The sequence below is a fragment of the Lepidothrix coronata genome, unplaced genomic scaffold (genome assembly GCF_001604755.1).
Source record: "Lepidothrix coronata isolate B3197 unplaced genomic scaffold, Lepidothrix_coronata-1.0 Scaffold141, whole genome shotgun sequence".
NCBI lineage: Eukaryota > Metazoa > Chordata > Aves > Passeriformes > Pipridae > Lepidothrix > Lepidothrix coronata.
The window spans coordinates 2,062,701-2,079,450 of record NW_016690321.1 but is presented as its reverse complement, the minus strand read 5'-3'; the positions used below and the strand labels follow the sequence as shown (position 1 = coordinate 2,079,450).

Below are 16,750 nucleotides of genomic sequence, written 5' to 3'. Positions count from 1 at the left end.
TGTTTTGGTTTTTTTCCCAGCCAGAAAATTTCACAGACTCATGCATTATAAAATCAGCAGAAAGATTTGGACCGCATTGTTGAAATGTATTATATGATTAAGGACAAGAGCACCTTACGTCAAACCTGTACTTGTGCTAAAGTGTCTATTTTAGAAAGCCAGCCTCAGGTTAAGGTGCTCTCTCATTTTGAATTTGGAGGTGTCCTTGCTAAAGCTTTTTTGATGATTAAATATCCCCAAAGTTAACATTTTGCACCTCATTACTTCCATGAGCGTATAGCTTCTGCTTTTCACCTCTGAGGCTTGCTATGCTTTTGTCAGCCTGATTTACAGATTCTTATAAAACCCAGCAGGATGGCTGCTGCCGAGGTCTTGTTTAATTCCAGCCACACTGTGCTCTAAATCATGAGTAAGTAGAGACTAGAAGCCTGCCGACACCTTAGTTCTCAAGGTCCCAGTGCTTTTTGTTTATGACCATTAAATTTGCTACATGGAGAAGGCAGTTAGAAACCAAGCTTTGCCTTTCCATGCTCTGACTGGAAGACGTGAATGTTTTTGATGTGCTTTTTTCAGATGGCCATCCTATTCCCCACTCTGCCTTGTGTTTGTTCTCTCTCCTGTTCCCTGTCTCACTTGTCTCCATTCCTTTCCCTTCCATTTGCTGAAGCAGATGGTGCTGAGCCGAACTCCAGCAAGCTTCTGGGGGTCCCACTGACGGAGGAACCACAGCAGAGGCTCAAGTGGCAGGCTCATCTGGAATTCACACACAACCATGACGTGGGCGACCTCACCTGGGACAAAATTGAAGTCACCCTACCCCATTCAGACAAGCTGCGCTCCCTGGTGCTAGCTGGCATCCCACATAGCATGAGGCCACAGGTGAGAGTGCTTCCTGTTCTGCGTGGGCGCTCCTGCCTGGAGTAAGAGATAGTGGAGTGAGATCTCTTGGTTGAGAGGCTGCCAGCTCATGACTTTCTGTGTTTGTCTGAGTGACTCCTCCTATCTCTGTTCACCCTGTCCCCCCAGCTGTGGATGCGCCTTTCAGGGGCTTTGCAGAAGAAGAGGAACTCAGAGATGTCATATCGGGATATTATAAAAAACAGCTCTAACGATGAAACCATTGCTGCCAAACAGGTGGGAGAAACTTCCTAATGCTGAGTGGGGAGAAGGGCAAGAGCAGCTGTGTGAGAAGGAAGGGGTGTCTGCCTGACACCTGCTGCAGGGACAGTTGAGAGGATGTGTGGTTGAATCCTGCTAAACCTTAATCCTGTGAGGCATATTTCTCCTTTGTTTTGCTGGAGTAGCAACTGTGCAGCTCTGCTCCTTCCTAGGACAGCAGGGAAGGGGTTTGACCCATGCTGCTTGCAGGCTAAAAAACAGTGCTGCAGTTGCATCTCAGCAAACATCCTGATATTCATTGAGAGAAATGAAGGGTGAAAGGCTGACAGATGCACCTCTGTTGAGGTTGTGGTGGCTGTTTCCAGGGCCTGTCTTTGTTCCCCCAAACACAAAGTCTCTAAACACTAATAAGACTCTTACAGGGTCTCCTCAGGGTGTTTTCCTTTGATCTCTCCTTTTTGTGGGAGGAGGGAACAGCAAAAGAAACTGAGCTCTGTGCATGTTCACCTCTCACCAAGAAGAGTCAAAATAGTTGGAAGGAGAAACAGCACTGCTCAAGGGAGATCTGTGGGTTCTTCACCTCTAAGTCCTCATTCACAGATGTGGCCAGATTGTTGATTTTTCTCTGGAATAGGTTTTTCGGGAAGCCTTGCTTGAAATCCAGGCAGGTGAAATTCCCAACTAGTGTGCTTACTATTGTCAGTGGTGAAACTAGGGCCTGAGTTTAGACGAGTATTTCTTGGGAGTCAGCAAGTCACTGTCTGCACTGGCATTTTCCCTCTTGTCAGTGAAGGTTGTTAAACTGACTCAGGTACTCGGACAGGGCCACCTTCTTCAGTGCCTGAGGATGGGTGTGGGAGGCAGAGTTCCCTGAAGCAGGGGGCCATGGGGAAGTGCAGATAGCAGAAGGCAGTTGTTCAGGTGCTGCAAGCTGACTCTGTCCTTGTTTATGGCCGACAGATTGAAAAGGACTTGCTACGCACAATGCCCAGCAACGCCTGCTTCTCCAACATGAACAGTATCGGAGTGCCAAGGCTACGCAGGATACTACGGGGACTTGCCTGGCTCTACCCAGAGATTGGATATTGTCAGGGCACTGGCATGGTAACCTGCTTTCAGAGTGTCTTTGTAATAGGGATCAATGTGTCTGTGGTCGCAACAGCAGAGCGAATGATTTGAGGTAGTGCCGCCAGATACTGTGGTCTCCACATGAGCTGAAGAGAAATCCCTTCCAGATGGAACACTTTTCCTAGGAAAGGGAGAGCAGAGTAGCACCACATATCCAAAGATATTGAAGAATTCAGTTCATCTGTTGGGGAGGGTGCAGGCAGTACACTGAGGAGAAATCCCTTCAGTGGAGGCTGCAGGAATGCTGCTGCAGAAGGAACATTTTTGTCACCTAGATACTGGTCCATCTGTCCACGTGAGAAAGTGGGGAAAGAGTTCTATTCCTCTTAGGACAAGCAGTTGTTCTTCCTTCAAAATCCTAGGTGGCTGCTTCTCTGCTGCTCTTCTTGGAGGAGGAAGATGCCTTCTGGATGATGTGTGCTATCATTGAGGAATTGGTTCCTGCCTCCTACTTCAGTACCACTCTCATGGGCGTGCAGACAGACCAGCGTGTCCTGCGGCAGCTCATCGTGCAGTACTTGCCTCGCCTGGACAAGCTGCTTCAGGAGCATGACATTGGTAAAAGTGTGCCCTAGAAACCGTAGCTTTTCTTGCCAGGATGACATGCAGACAAAGACTGTTATTCTTTTTTCACAAAGGTAGAGCAATAGAGAGAGGAGCAAGCCTCCTGACCCTGGAGGCAGTGCATGGAGGACAGCCCTTAGAAGAGTCCATCTTCACTGGTTGACTGACTTCTTCTGTTGTGATTATTTTCCATGTTTTTATTCACAGAGCTCTCCTTGATCACCTTGCACTGGTTCCTCACCTCTTTTGCTAGTGTTGTCCACATCAAGCTGCTGCTGCGTATTTGGGACCTCTTCTTCTACGAGGGCTCTCTGGTGCTGTTCCAAGTCACTTTGGGCATGCTAAGTATGAAGGTGATTCCCCACTCCTCTTCCTCCTTTATAGTACTTCAATGTTTAATTCTGAGATTTGGGGGCAAGAAGGTTTAGTATCCATTTGCTGTATGTGATTTGGGAGTGTGCTAGGGAAGATGTCTTCCTGCTGCCTTTGAAACTGGAGGCTGTGAAAAACTTCTAAGGCACTTTGCAGAAATTAGTAATTGCTGTTTCCTGTGCATACATCATTTGTTGCCCCATAATTAAACCTCATCAGCTGCCCCTCTCTATTCAGTCTAGATCCCAACCTGAGAGTGCATCTTACCTAAACCAAGATACCCCTCGATTTTGCACAATCTGTGAGGAGAGAGAGAAAGCCAAATTTGTGGTCATCTGAGAAGCTTTGTATGGCACTATTGAATGCTCTAAGAGATGAGCATTTTTCTGACTGCATTTGATTTGGCCTATATTTAACTCCTTGATCTTTTCCTTTTTATGTGGGAAACAATTTTGTGTTCAGTTTTCTGTGTGAAGGACAAGGGAGATCCTGCTGGGAGTAAGGGGAAGGTGGAGCACAGTTTGACATGGTAGATGCTCTGTAGTGTGTGAGACTGAGCAGCTTCCATTCTTTTATCTCTAGCAAGATCCCTGCTGCGCCCAGTCCTAGTGGTTGGTGCCAAATAGGTTTGGTTTTGTTTTTCCTTGCCGATTTGATTTAATTTCAAGGATGAATGCTGTGATTCAAAAAAATGCCAGCTAGAATTCTGGGAGGAGGGTGCAATAGAGCAGTAAAAGATGCTATCCCCCTCCCAAAAGTATCTTGGACTTTTTCTGCCGAAGTTTTTTTTATGAAATTGTCTAGTTGTACCTGCCCAAGGTGTACACTGAAAGTAAAAATGCATCTAGCAGCCTCAAGAGCCCAGCTGTCGTGTTCACTGCTCAGTGTGGCAAAAAATCACTGTGTTGTTGCAGGAGGATGAGCTAATCCAGTCGGAGAACTCTGCCTCCATCTTCAACACGCTCTCAGACATCCCAAGTCAGATTGAAGACGCAGATGTGTTGCTGCGGGAGGCCATGCGCGTGGCTGGCTCGCTGACAGACGTGGCAGTGGAGACCCAGCGCCGCAAACACTTGGCCTACCTCATTGCTGAGCAAGGGCAGCTGCTCAACTCCAGCACCACCGTCAACAATTTATCCAAAGTGAGTGCACAGAGTCCCACCTGCCTCTGCTGCTCTGCTTTTACTATTCCCTTACATATTCCCACCCTGTTTCTGTTTGCAAGCAAGAGGTCCTCCTGTTTGAGAGGATTTTTGGCTCCAGGATAATTTTGTCATCTGTTGGAGAAAAGGTATTGGGAAGTTGGAGGACAGTCTATACCAATGAAATGCTGCCAGATCTGTCCTGGTTGATAAATCCCCAGATGAAAGAGGTATTGCCATTGATTGTAATTATCATTAATGAGAGTTATGATGAAATGTAACATATTTCATTAATGGAAACTGAAAGAAACAACATATGTTTTTGGCAGAATTTGCTTGAAGCACACAGAGAGTAGGAACTGGATTTAATCCATTAGTAAGAAACTGGTACAGTAAAATAATCTTGGAATGTAGAAATGTAGAGTCAGAAAACAGCAGCAACTGCCTTTGAGAAGCTGAATAAAAAATGCAACTGTGTTTAATCTTGGACTGAAATCTACAGTTGCAGACAAGACACTCTTGCAATTCTAAAATATAATAGTTATCCACTTAGAAAATTATATACAATTACATGTGTAGCTGCTTTTGACAACAAATTAAATTATTCACGTGAGTTGTGGTTGATTCTCAAACTTCAATTATGCTTTCATAATAATTAAGCTATAAATAACCTGTTGCACATGGAACAGGTCAAGCAGTGGAACTGATTCATTGCCTTAGGACTAGAACAACTCCTGTTGAAAACTGCCAGTTCACTTGCCTGCCCCTTCTAATGGTAGCTGTCAGGACCCCTTACCCAGAGCTGACTGGTGTGGAGGGTTGCTTTATTTAATTTCTGAAATCTCTCCTAATGTGTGCACTTTGTTTTCTCTCTTCTGTTCCCTCAGATTGTGCGGCGCAGGACTCAGCGCAGGAAATCTGGCATCACCTCTCTGCTTTTCGGTAAGGACAACCCTGTGCCCTTCACGTGCTGTTGATGGCTGTTGCAGCCTAGGAAGGAGGGAAGTGAGCAAAGCAGAGAGAGAAGGGAGCCAGAACTGAAGGATGAGAGGGAAGAAGTGCAGTTTACTACTTGATTGCTTTGATCTGAGCTCAGAAAGTAAATTTTAGTTTAGACTGTTAGTCCATGGATGGTGAGCAACAACGGGTGCAGCTCAGCCCAGCTGTAATGTCCTTGCACTGACCAACAGGGCAAACACATTTTCTGGCAGACCATATGCAGTCCACAGGCTGGATGTGGTACTTTCCTGATGTTACTCTGCTTGGTTCAAGAACATCTCGGAAGATCTGAGACAGGGCAGGATGTCCAGTGCATCACCCATCAAAATTTATAAATGCAAACATCATTATGTTTCCCCTTACTTACTCTGAGAGTTCAGTGCTGTGAACACTTTTGAGTCTTTATGAGCTAAGCCAAAATATGTCCAGAAAGCTCACAGCCAGAATATGTTTTTCATGGGTTTAACACTAACTTATTTCTTTGACTCCGTTAGAGTCCCTTCTACTGTAAGCCTTACTGTCATCACCATCCTTGCAACTGGTTAGCTTTCTTGAAGTTGCCACATGTCACCACAGGAATTTTTTTTCTTGGAGGAAGACAACATACTAAATTTACAGGTTTCAAACAGTGTTCCTGTTGTGGTTGAAATGGCCTGAATAAATCTAAAATTGTGTTTTACTGGTCTTTCCAGAGAATAGCTTTTCTGATGTTCTCTATGCTTCCACACAGAGCATTACTGAGAAAAATTCTAGTAGAATAACTAATGAAGCTGTAAAGTCAAGAATGCAGAAGTGAAGAAATGCAGGAAAGTTGCTTAAGCGACCTAAACTCAGAGCCCTTGTATATAATGTTATCCTACAGTCAGTACAGACTGAACTGGCAGGGAACTTGGCTGCCACATGCATCTTTCTTGTGTCTCAGACAGTCTCCTTTACTATGTTTGAGTCATTTTATGACGATGATAGTGAGTTATACACATGCACAAAGATGAAGTTTAAGTTCAAGCTCCAAAATATATTAGTGGTAGAATCGAGATGATTGATAGTGTTTTCTCATTTTAGTGGGGTTTCGGTACAGTGACTGTCATGTTTTTTACCTAATAATATTCTTAGTATTTGAAATGTTGGTTAAAAACAAGAAGTTGACCAGAATGGAGAACTTCAGCCCAAGTGAGAAGAAGGAAAGGTTGGATGTAATAAGTTCACCTTATACTGGGAACTGACAACTGAGCAGTGGAAAGTCTTCTGCTTGTGATAGTTACTGTGTAGAACTGGTACTTAGTTTGGGAGGGAATAAGAACTCACCCAGAGCTTAAATTCTTCTTCCTTAGAGTGAATGCAGATGTAGTAGTAACTTGGACAGGAGTCACAGGAGCACTGTTTAGAAGAGACCTCTCGCTGTCTGTGTTCCAGCCTCTTCTGCTCAAAGCCAGACTTTTGCTCCCACTAGATCAGGTCAGCCAGGGCTTTCTCTAGTTGAGATTCAGGGACTTGAACCAATTTCCAATGACGGAATAGAAAGAAACAATGAAAAGTAATTTGATGGAGAGCAAAATGTTCATGTTGCCCTTTTCCTGTTGGATGGACGCTGCAACAAGGGAATGCAGAAGAGCTAGTCCTCCTCTGCACAGCTGTGCAGCTAGTCAGTCTTCACAGGCTCAAAGTAGAGCTTCCTCATATGTGGCTGATCATGCACTGGTTTCCTGTTTGGAAATGTAGGTGCAGTCATGTTGAGTGCAGTGAGGTGAATCTGGTAGAAACACCAGTTGCTTTCCTCTGTACAGTCTACCTTCTAAGATGGGATAATGCTTCCCATGTCTTCTGCTTGCGTTTTGGGGGGATTGATCTGAACGCAGAGGGAAGAGCATGGTATTTTGGCCAGATGGGACTGAATGATGACAGAAAGAATTGGTGATCTATGTAAATGAGGGCAGCCCACAGAGCTAGTGCAGCTGTGGTTGGGTTTCTTCTTTAGTCGCATTCTATTTTAATCACACGAATTTTCTGGGAATCCCCAATGTCTACGTGATAACCTATCTATTTACAATCTTCGTGTCTCTGAATCTGTAGTGAGAGTTCATGCATGCTCTGTTTCCTGCCCCCGGCCACAGAGGAGGAGATTTTGTTAGGTTTTTGTTGATTAGACTGCGAGTAACTATGGCCTACAGTTTTTTTTAGTCTAGAAGCAAGGTTCAGTTTTCTCTTAAGATTTGTGTGTCTGATTCTCCAATCATTTAATTTAGCAAACAAAAAACAATTCTAAAAATAATTTTAAATCTAATTTTGTGCTTCTATTTACGTTTCTAAAGTTTGGGTCCTTTCAATTAGGATCACATGATTAAAAGATATTGTTAGTCACTTTTCAATAAGCAGAAGCTTAATGTGTTAAGCTGTTGCAGTAGCTGTACAGCTCAGACCACACTTTATTTGTATTGTTTTCTGCAATGCTGTTAAAAGATAAGCAGAGTACTAATTTGCTAGCCAATTATTTACTTGGGTCCTGAGTAGAAGCTGTGTTTGTATAAACATTGGAGTTCAGTGAAAAATTCACTGTTTTAAATGTTGATTTTGTTAATCAAGCTACCACATCTTCACTATATTATAGAGAGAGGAAAAATGTATGAAAAAGATGTATGAAAATACATTTTGAATTTAAAACAAACTGATTTTTTTTAGAAAAAGAAGCAAATGATTCATTGTTCCCAAATATCATGTGCCCAGTATTTCTGGCATTCAGATACATTAACTGTCTCAAGAATCCATGCCATTAGATATCTTTTTGCATAAAGTAATAGAGATAGGCTGTAAAAAATCCTGGGTGAATTAGCAACTTTTACTTTGTGCTTATGACTGTTTCTATACAATCCAAACCTTTGAAATTTGGCTCTTAGGGAGGTTGAGGTCTTAAGCAGGTGGTGGCTTTTCTCTTGTGGCTCTGGCTTCTAGACTGGCACAGGAAAATGGGCTGTCATGGTTTTTCAAATCTCTTTCAAGACTCGGTGAAGAATATGCTCTCATCCAGTGAGTTATACAAATATCAGAAGTAGTTCAACCAACAGGTGATTCAGTTTCAAGTGACTTTCAGTTGGAGAGGATTATTGCAAGTTCCCCAGTTTTGTGTCCCACCATTCAACCGACTATATATTGTAGACACTTCTCTGAAGTAGTACCTTGGTATACTGAGTTTCCCAGGCAGACCAGAAATGACATCTTTGAGCTCCATATGTGGTTTGAAATATCATATCCTTAACATTTGATCCAGTCAAATTGGTATTTGCTATTTACATTATTGAATAGATTGGCAGTATCTGATGTCAGGCTTTTCTGATTTCTGCAGAACCAATGATTTCTAATGTTAACAAAAAATAAACACCTTGTACCTGATTTCCTTGCCTTGCCTTCTCTTTTGCTGCATGGGCTCCACCAGGGGATGATGATCTGGAGGCACTGAAAGCCAAGAACATCAAGCAGACAGAGCTGGTGGCTGATCTGCGTGAGGCCATTCTCCAGGTGGCACGGCACTTCCAGTGTGTGGATCCCAAGAACTGCAGCATTGTGAGTGGAAACAGCTGGATATGCACTGCTGTGTGATCCAGGCACGAGTGTTGAGTGTCCACCACAGGACAGGACTGTTCAAATGCTCCTGAAATGTGGGCTTGAGAAGGAACATGCCGGGTGTAACGGGTAGAGGGTGAGGCTTGCTTAACCCATCCCTGGTGGAGGAAGGCTGTGCTGGGATGTTGTCTGCTGGCTAGGAGCAGGAAAAGGTGTGGGAACAGCGGCATGCAAACTTTGGCAGATCAACTGGGAGTCACCTGTTGCTATTCATTCCTCTCTGCTCTCATCTACTTGCATGCTAGGATCTGACTCCAGACTACAGCATGGAGAGCCACCAGCGGGACCACGAGAACTACGTGGCCTGTTCTCGCAACCGACGCCGGCGAGCCAAGGCACTGCTGGACTTTGAGCGCCACGATGACGACGAGCTGGGCTTCCGCAAGAACGACATCATCACGGTGTGTCAGCCTATGAGACAGGGACCAGGGCAGGACCACACAGACCCGGATTGTTCGGGACACTGCACTACCTCTTCTGCAGGGAAAGAAGGGAGGAGATAAGCTCAGAGCCCAGTTAGGAGCCCAAGAGAAGCAGCTGGTGTTTTGGGGGCTGCCTGGGGGTGAGGCAGTGTGTTCCTGTGAGTGTTGTCTTGTGGGTCATTCTCACTGCCACCACAAAGTCCCTTTCCTGGCTGTCAGAGCTGTGCAAAAGGCGAATTTGATCCAACACAGTTTAACAATGTGCACTGAGCTGTGGTAAGACTGTAAAAGCATCCATTTGCATTTTAGCTGTGGGTGTCCCATCTGAAACTGGGGAGAACAGGGGTAATGTTGTGTTTGCAGTAGCTTTGTGCCTTTGAAGGCCCCAAGCCACATGAGAAGAGAGCATTGAAAAAACAGTTGAGAAGAAAGCAGTTTGTCATTGTGGACACACAGCTGGGCAGCTGTAGCCCTCCTACCACTGCACTCTTCAACTGATGATTTCCTCTCCCTGTTTTTCAGATCATTTCCCAGAAGGATGAGCACTGTTGGGTGGGAGAGCTGAATGGACTGAGAGGTGAGAACAGGATGGGTTGCACTGGGGAGAGTGGGGCCCGGATGCAGAGCATCCATTCATCTGCAGCAACTGCTCTCATACATTTGCAGCAAAGGCTCTGTCAGGTACCCAGAGTATCTGCCAGGGACAGAAGAAATGCTAAAGCAGGGTATGAGAGCAGTGACCTGGTTACTTCTTGCAAACAGCAAGTTTAGGCTCCATTCTTCTGGCACAGGGTGTTTGGATGCATGTCATCACTGCTGCATGTAGACAGTGTCCTGTAATTGGTTTCCTCATGCAGTTGCCTTAAATATTGTATTTTGAGGCTGCTCGCTTCCTTCTTTGGGGTTGGGCCCTGTGAACTCTGATTTATTCTCAGCTCCCACTGGGCTCTCTGTAGGGATTTCTCAGTGTCTTTGTCAGGCTTATCTCTTTGTCCTTTCTTTGTAGGTTGGTTTCCTGCAAAATTTGTGGAAATCTTGGATGAGCGGAGTAAAGAGGTAATTAAAAAAAAAACAGAACTACAAAAAACTCCCCACATTAAAATAAAGAGTTATGTCGTAACTGAAAAAAACACAGATGAAGGGAGTCATGTATTTCCCTCCTTCAGTCTGTTTGCTCTTTCTGGCTATTGAGCGCTTTGTGGTGTGATGGGGCAGGTTATTTTCCTAAGCCTGTTTGCTCAACTTCCTCATGCTGACCAAGTGGAGAATGAGGGCCCCAGAGGGTGCCAGGGCAGCCAGTGTAGGATGCCTGGGGTTGCAAAGACCCTAGAGATGAAACTCAAGAAAGCTGAGAAAGCAGCAAGCAGATAGGCAGGAAGATTCTGTGGGTAGTGTTTCTGTCTTCTCCCTGCTGCTTGTGTTCTTTTCCTCCTTTGAAGTTGTGCCTGTGCTCATGCTTTGTGGCCATGGCAGTGAATTCTCCCCAAACAGCTGTGCCCAAGGGGCATTCTGTCTCACTTCCTCTCACAGCTGGCAATGGTGAGATACCACCTATCGAGAACAGATACGTCAATATGTCCCCAAGGCTGAGGTAATGTGTAGGAGACAGACATCATCAGCTGTTGACCTAAGCAATTTTCAGGGGAAGTGGAGAAGGTCCTGTTCTCCCTCTTCTCCTCAGCATTTGGAATGTGAGGAAGAGCTCAAAGGCTGACCCGAAGCCCCACTTGCTTCCTCCCCCCGCCTCAGGGCTGGTTCCTTGGATGCAAATCACCTCTCTGTGTATAAACATGCTCTGTACTGCTGAGCGTTTCTCCTCCTAACTGTGGAAACAGAGAGGATCCCACTCATAGGATTGTTAACATAATATCCCCTCTGACCTGGAAATTCCTGTCTGTCCCTATTCGTCTTGACATTTAGCAGCTTACAGAGTCCCAGAGACCCTCGGTGCAAGTCCCTCTCCATACCTTAGCTCAGTCAGTGTCACACCAAACCACAGAAGTTCCAACATGCTGAACACTGCCACGATGGTGCTGGGGTCACCTGTGTGGTCTCCTGGGGACCACCAAAGGACAAAGGTCCTGGTGTCCCAGCAGATCTCCAAGCAGCAGCACAGAACATGGTGCCTTATGCAAGCACGTAAGGGGTAAAGGAGGTGGGGGCTGGCTGGCACCTGGGAGTGGAATTGATCTGTGCAGTGAAGGTGTAGGTGAGTGGACCACCTCCGTGCTCTGCCCCCTCACCAGTATGCTGAGAGCTGGCTCTTCGTGTTCCTCAGTACTCCATTGCTGGAGATGACTCAGTCACGGAAGGAGTGACCGACTTGGTGCGAGGAACGCTTTGTCCAGCCTTGAAGTCCATATTTGAACATGGATTGAAGAAACCGTCTCTGCTGGGAGGGCCCTGCCACCCTTGGCTGTTCATTGAAGAGGTGAGATGTCCCAGTTTCCTTCGTGGGGCAGTGTTGCCAGAGGGCTGGGGTGAGGGGGTTGTAGGGCAGAGTGTGCTGACTGTCCCTCTGCTCCTCTAGGCTGCAAGCCGGGAAGTGGAACGGGACTTTGACTCTGTGTATTCTCGCCTTGTGCTCTGCAAGACTTACAGGTAAGGCCACTTCAGTCACACCAAGTAGATGGGTCTATGCCCTGCCCCTGCCTGCTCATCAAACTGATGCTGCTCTGCACCTTGGGAAAGGTCATGGCCTACCTCATCCTCCTGCGGTTGTGGTTGTGCCTGTACTGACTTGGGGCCAGCGGTGGCTCTTGTTCGCTTCCCTGAGCTCCTGTGTTTGCATCTGGATCTGTATCTTGCTCCCTGGGCAAGGGAGCAGAGGCCCTGTGGGCTCAGCAGTAGCAAGAGAGCTGTTGTGGTATGAAGCAGGAAAGGCCTGTGTGTGCCTAGGGTGGTTCTGGGGTTAGCTAAGTCTCTGCTGTGATCTTTACAGGCTTGATGAAGATGGCAAAGTCCTCACTCCAGAGGAGCTGCTTTACCGGGTGAGTGCTGCCCTGAGCCCACTCAGCCCAGCTCCTACTTGCAGGAAATTTCCTGTGGAGGCTGCTGGGGGGAGATGCTTGAGAATATCACAAACCTTCTCAGCTCCTCTGGTGCTAGCAGGTGGCACTGGTGAGGGTGGGAGTTCCAGAGAGGGCAGAGTATGGCCGTGTTGCTGAAATGGCTGCCCAGTGGTAACCACATCTTCCCTCCCTGCAGGCAGTTCAGGCTGTGAACATGACACACGATGCTGCACATGCACAGATGGACGTGAAGCTTCGTTCTCTCATCTGTGTTGGACTCAAGTGAGTCATCTGGCCATTGTGGGTGCAAGGAGCTTGGGAAGGGACACAATGGGCTTAAGGGCAGCAGTGGTTTCAATCTACCTTTGGCCACAGTGTCTTTTTCCCCCCTCTCACTGCAGCCAGTGAGTGGGACTTGCTCCTTATTCACTGTGCTGGCCTGAACCCTAGCTGGAAGAAGTAGCTCCTTTTGCATGGAGTGGCTCACACAAGTTTACTGGGTTATCCTGTTCCCACTGGAGACAGGACTGGGGTCAAGGCTTGGGCTGAAAATAGACAATCCCAGAGGGATGCGGGTTCTTTCCCTGGTTTCAGCCGAGTAACATGCCTCTACCCCGTTGCTGCAGTGAGCAGGTGCTGCATTTGTGGCTGGAGGTGCTGTGCTCAAGCCTGCAGACCGTGGAGAAGTGGTTCCATCCCTGGTCATTCCTGCGCAGTCCCGGCTGGGTGCAGATCAAATGTGAGCTGAGGTAAGTGTCTGGGGTCTGGGCAGTGTAAGTGGGCAGGGTCTGGAATGGATTTCCTTCTCTGCAGGAGGTGGCCCTTGCCGTGGCTGGGTTTGGGCCCTCTCCAGTGTGTCACAGCATGGGCTGCCCAGAAATTTCCTACTGTGTGCTGAGCAGCAGCTCTCTAGATGGTTTAATACAAGGTACTGTGCCTGCCTGATCCAAGAGCAGAGCTTGGCTGCTGGGGACCTGTTGTGACAAGCATGTAGCCTTTGCCTGGCAGTAACCTCCTGCTGTGTCCTGCAACTGCTCTGATGGAGAGACTGCCTTTTCCACCCTATGTCCTCTGCCAGCCACCGTAAATCCAAGCAGGGAACAGGGAATGTGCTAGGGAGACAGTTGGACTGTCATTGGCTGAGAAGGACTCGGTCATCGACTGACTCCCTGGTTAAGCAAGGGAGTGATGTCAGGGGTTGGAAGCAGCTTTAGTGCCTGAGCTCACACAAAGCACATCAGTTGGAGCCCAGGGCACACATCCATGGGTGTGCTCCTGGTCTTCCTGCACTCTGCAAAGCCAGGTGAAGTCCCAGGGAGCTGCCATCACCACTGCTCCAGCCTGGTTGCTGCTGCCATTCTGGGAGAACTGGCTTTTGTCTGCACCATCAAGTTGCCTTTGGACCCAGTGGGAGCATCTTTATCCAGAGCAGTCCTGTGTGTACATACCACAGGGTTCTCCTCGCGCTGCTGCTGAATGGGAGGGGGCTCTCTCCACCTCTGTGCTGCGTGTCCTGTGGCTGCTTTCTCACAGCATGGGGGCAGTGCCAGTTCAGCACAGCCGAAGGACTGAGTGGGACTGGTTCATGTCTTACGTCGTACTTGGCCAAGCCAGCAAGGGAGCTCCCTGTTCCAACTCCTTGCAGCACTTCTGCATGGGAGTCAGGACACTTCTCTTACTCCAGAGAGAGAGAGGCAGGGCTGCAGAAACTCTGAGGTGCTGCTGGCAGGGATCTGTTTTCTGGAGAGTGAACCTTCAACCCCCATTGCTAGCTGCGTGCAGCCCTTAGCCAGGCGTGTCTGCAGTGCCCCAGAGCCCAGGGCTGTCCCTGCCTCCCTGTGCTGCTGTACCAGGCTCTGTAGGGGCTGCACTTGAGTCACATCTTCAAGCTTCTCTTCCCAGCCTGGGCCTGGCAAGATGTGAAGCCCAGCGATGGGTAAACAGGGAATGAGTGACTGCTGCTGTCTTTTCAACACTATCCAACAAGGAATTTCATCCTTGTAAGCTTAGTAGCATGCTGGGACAAGCTGAGGAGACAATGCATTGGTGGGCACAGGCTGGGAGTGTGATTTGGGTGGGTGGGTATGTTTTACCATAGCTCTCTTCCATTTCCGTTGCAGGGTCCTCTGCAAATTTGCCTTCAGCCTCTCTCAGGACTGGGAGCTGCCAATAAAGAGGGAGGTAAGTAGGTGGCATCTCTCATTCTCTCACTCAGCTAGGGGCTTTGCTTACTGCCTCCCTCTCCCAGCTTTGTCCTCCAGCCCATCCTCTGCCTCCTCTTGAGCCAGCACCAGAGGCTGTGGATGGGGCTGCTTGCCACTGCCCAGCTGGGGCAGAGGGAAATGGCAGGCCCCTCCTTCCCTGGTGCTCTCCAAACCGCAGGGCCTCTCCCTGTTTCAGCTGTGCAGAGGTGGGAAGTGCAAAGGCTGCAAAGTGCTGGAGATCTCTGTGTGCTTGGGCTCTGCCCGCAGACACGACCTTCCCTTTTCTGGGTGTGGTGCACTTACCCAGGTCTCTATTGTCCTGCAGGAGAAGGAGAAGAAGCCACTGAAGGAAGGAGTGCAGGACATGCTCGTGAAGCACCATCTCTTCAGCTGGGACATAGATGGGTGACCCCCACCCCACCCCATGCTGGGAAACCTTCTCGACTGCACACACTCCTCTCCCCCACCCCTGTCATGTCTCACCCCTTGCCCTCCCCCACCCCACCCACTTGTATCTGTGACAAAATCCCCCTCGGGGGGGGCTGCCAGACCACCTGGGACAGATGGCAGCAGCGCCAAGAGGCCAAGCTGCCAACCCAAGGGAGGTGATGGTCGAGGGTAGTGCTGCAAAGGGACAAGTGTGTTCTGGCTACAAAAACCAAGTGCCCCGCTCCCAGCTTGCCTCAGCCCTGCCTCCCCACCAGAGCCTGGGGGAACAGCCTGGCCGGAGCACCTCGTGCCCCATGGACCAGCAGCTGTGTGGGTGTGTGAGCGTGGCTGTGGCTGTGGGGACAGCTCTTGCGGGGTGGCTTTGATGTGTGAAAGCTGGAGACGTTGGCACTTGGCACTGCAAGTGCATGTGGAGTTGGGCTGGTGAGAGACTCATTGCTGTAGAGGAGCAGAGAGAGCACATCCCCTCCCCATGCCAGCCAAGGGCTCCCCTCTGTGGGGGGGACACTTGGACAAGTTCCTTTGGCCTGGAGCCGGGGCTGAGAAGGGGGAACTGCCATCAGCATCATCCCACCTCCCCAGCACTGCTGTGTGGGGTGTTGACAAGAGTTGCCCAAGTTTACCAGCCTGTTACCACTGTAACAGCCTTAGGGGATGGTCCTTGTCTCCTCTGGGAGCAGACAAAAACCACCTCTCCCCTAAACAAGTGTTTCATGCTGTCATTTTAGTCTCTAGATGATTTTTACTGTTAACCAAAAAGCTGTAAATTTACTCCAGGAACATGTATATTTTGGCACTGTTGTAGCTCAGGACAAGGTTTAAGTTGGAGCTGGCTCAGGGAGACTTAACTCATCCTCCTCGCCCTGCAGTGGCAGTGGGGACATGGGTCAGGAGTGGAGAATTGCTGCTTTGTGGTGGTGGCTCTGGATATGGAGTCTGTGACTTTCTACTGAAAGCGCTTGTCTGTGAGCACAAACTACTCATGGGATGACACTAGATTCTTACTTTCCTTTATTTGGTGGGTTTGTAAATAAAAACTGCATCTTGGGAGAGTGCTGGGCTTTGTCTTATTTTTTGACAGGGCCAGGACTCAAGTTTTTAATTTCTGCCACTTGACAATGGCAACCCCATTTCTGCGCTGGGTTCTGCCAGCATCAAGCTGAGGTCTCTGCTCAATCTGTGCTGGTACCAAGGGAGCTCTTTGCATCAGAGCAGCCCACGAGGTCAGGCAGCAGCCAGGGCAGAGGTAGTTCTGCTGCCAGCAGTGGCAGCCCTGCCTTGCGTCTGCACCACCAGCCCTCCCTGAAGTGCAGCCCTGCAGCAGAGCCCCAGAAAAGCAAGAAAGACTGAAAACTAGGTGTTGTAGGGACACTGCAGGAGGAGGGCTCTTAGGAAAGGGAGTGGGGCTGGCAGAAAGCAGGGCTGGGTAGGGGAGACAGCAGTGTTGTCTGTACAGGTGTCTCCAGAAAAAGCAGGTGAAGTCTTATCTGCAAAGTGGGACAGTAACAGGGCACAGGCCTTTGGGAGAACTCTGTTGAGAAGCCCAAGCTTTTGGGAGGGTGGAAGTTGCAGAGTCTGTACTGATGTCAAAGTGAGTCTTTTCATTTGGCATGTGGCTGTGGAAAAGGCAGTGTCACCTCACCACCAGCTGGGGTCCAGACCAGCCTGCTGGGCTGGGGGAGGCTGTAAAAGCTGCCCCTGTTCTAGCGTAAGACCTACTTCTG

At 48.4% G+C, this 16,750-nt stretch overlaps 1 protein-coding gene across 2 annotated transcripts in view; it reads left to right on the top strand.

The window, feature by feature from the left end:
• SGSM3 (small G protein signaling modulator 3) overlaps positions 1 to 15,250 on the top strand; it is a 27,351-nt gene extending 12,101 nt beyond the window's left edge. The window contains exons 6-23 of one of the 2 annotated variants that reach the window (XM_017827661.1): positions 671 to 879; positions 1,027 to 1,134; positions 2,080 to 2,223; positions 2,610 to 2,805; positions 3,019 to 3,164; positions 4,098 to 4,325; positions 5,213 to 5,267; positions 8,752 to 8,879; positions 9,185 to 9,340; positions 9,884 to 9,938; positions 10,368 to 10,417; positions 11,640 to 11,792; positions 11,892 to 11,962; positions 12,303 to 12,351; positions 12,569 to 12,654; positions 12,999 to 13,121; positions 14,493 to 14,553; positions 14,902 to 15,250. In XM_017827661.1, coding sequence (XP_017683150.1) covers positions 671 to 879; positions 1,027 to 1,134; positions 2,080 to 2,223; positions 2,610 to 2,805; positions 3,019 to 3,164; positions 4,098 to 4,325; positions 5,213 to 5,267; positions 8,752 to 8,879; positions 9,185 to 9,340; positions 9,884 to 9,938; positions 10,368 to 10,417; positions 11,640 to 11,792; positions 11,892 to 11,962; positions 12,303 to 12,351; positions 12,569 to 12,654; positions 12,999 to 13,121; positions 14,493 to 14,553; positions 14,902 to 14,985 — 2,102 coding nt within the window. In that variant the 3' untranslated portion in view covers positions 14,986 to 15,250. Of the gene's footprint in view, positions 1 to 667; positions 880 to 1,026; positions 1,135 to 2,079; positions 2,224 to 2,609; positions 2,806 to 3,018; positions 3,165 to 4,097; positions 4,326 to 5,212; positions 5,268 to 8,751; positions 8,880 to 9,184; positions 9,341 to 9,883; positions 9,939 to 10,367; positions 10,418 to 11,639; positions 11,793 to 11,891; positions 11,963 to 12,302; positions 12,352 to 12,568; positions 12,655 to 12,998; positions 13,122 to 14,492; positions 14,554 to 14,901 lie in introns of both variants that reach the window. The other variant, XM_017827660.1, reaches the window with a different exon arrangement.
• Positions 15,251 to 16,750: the final 1,500 nt, after the last annotated feature.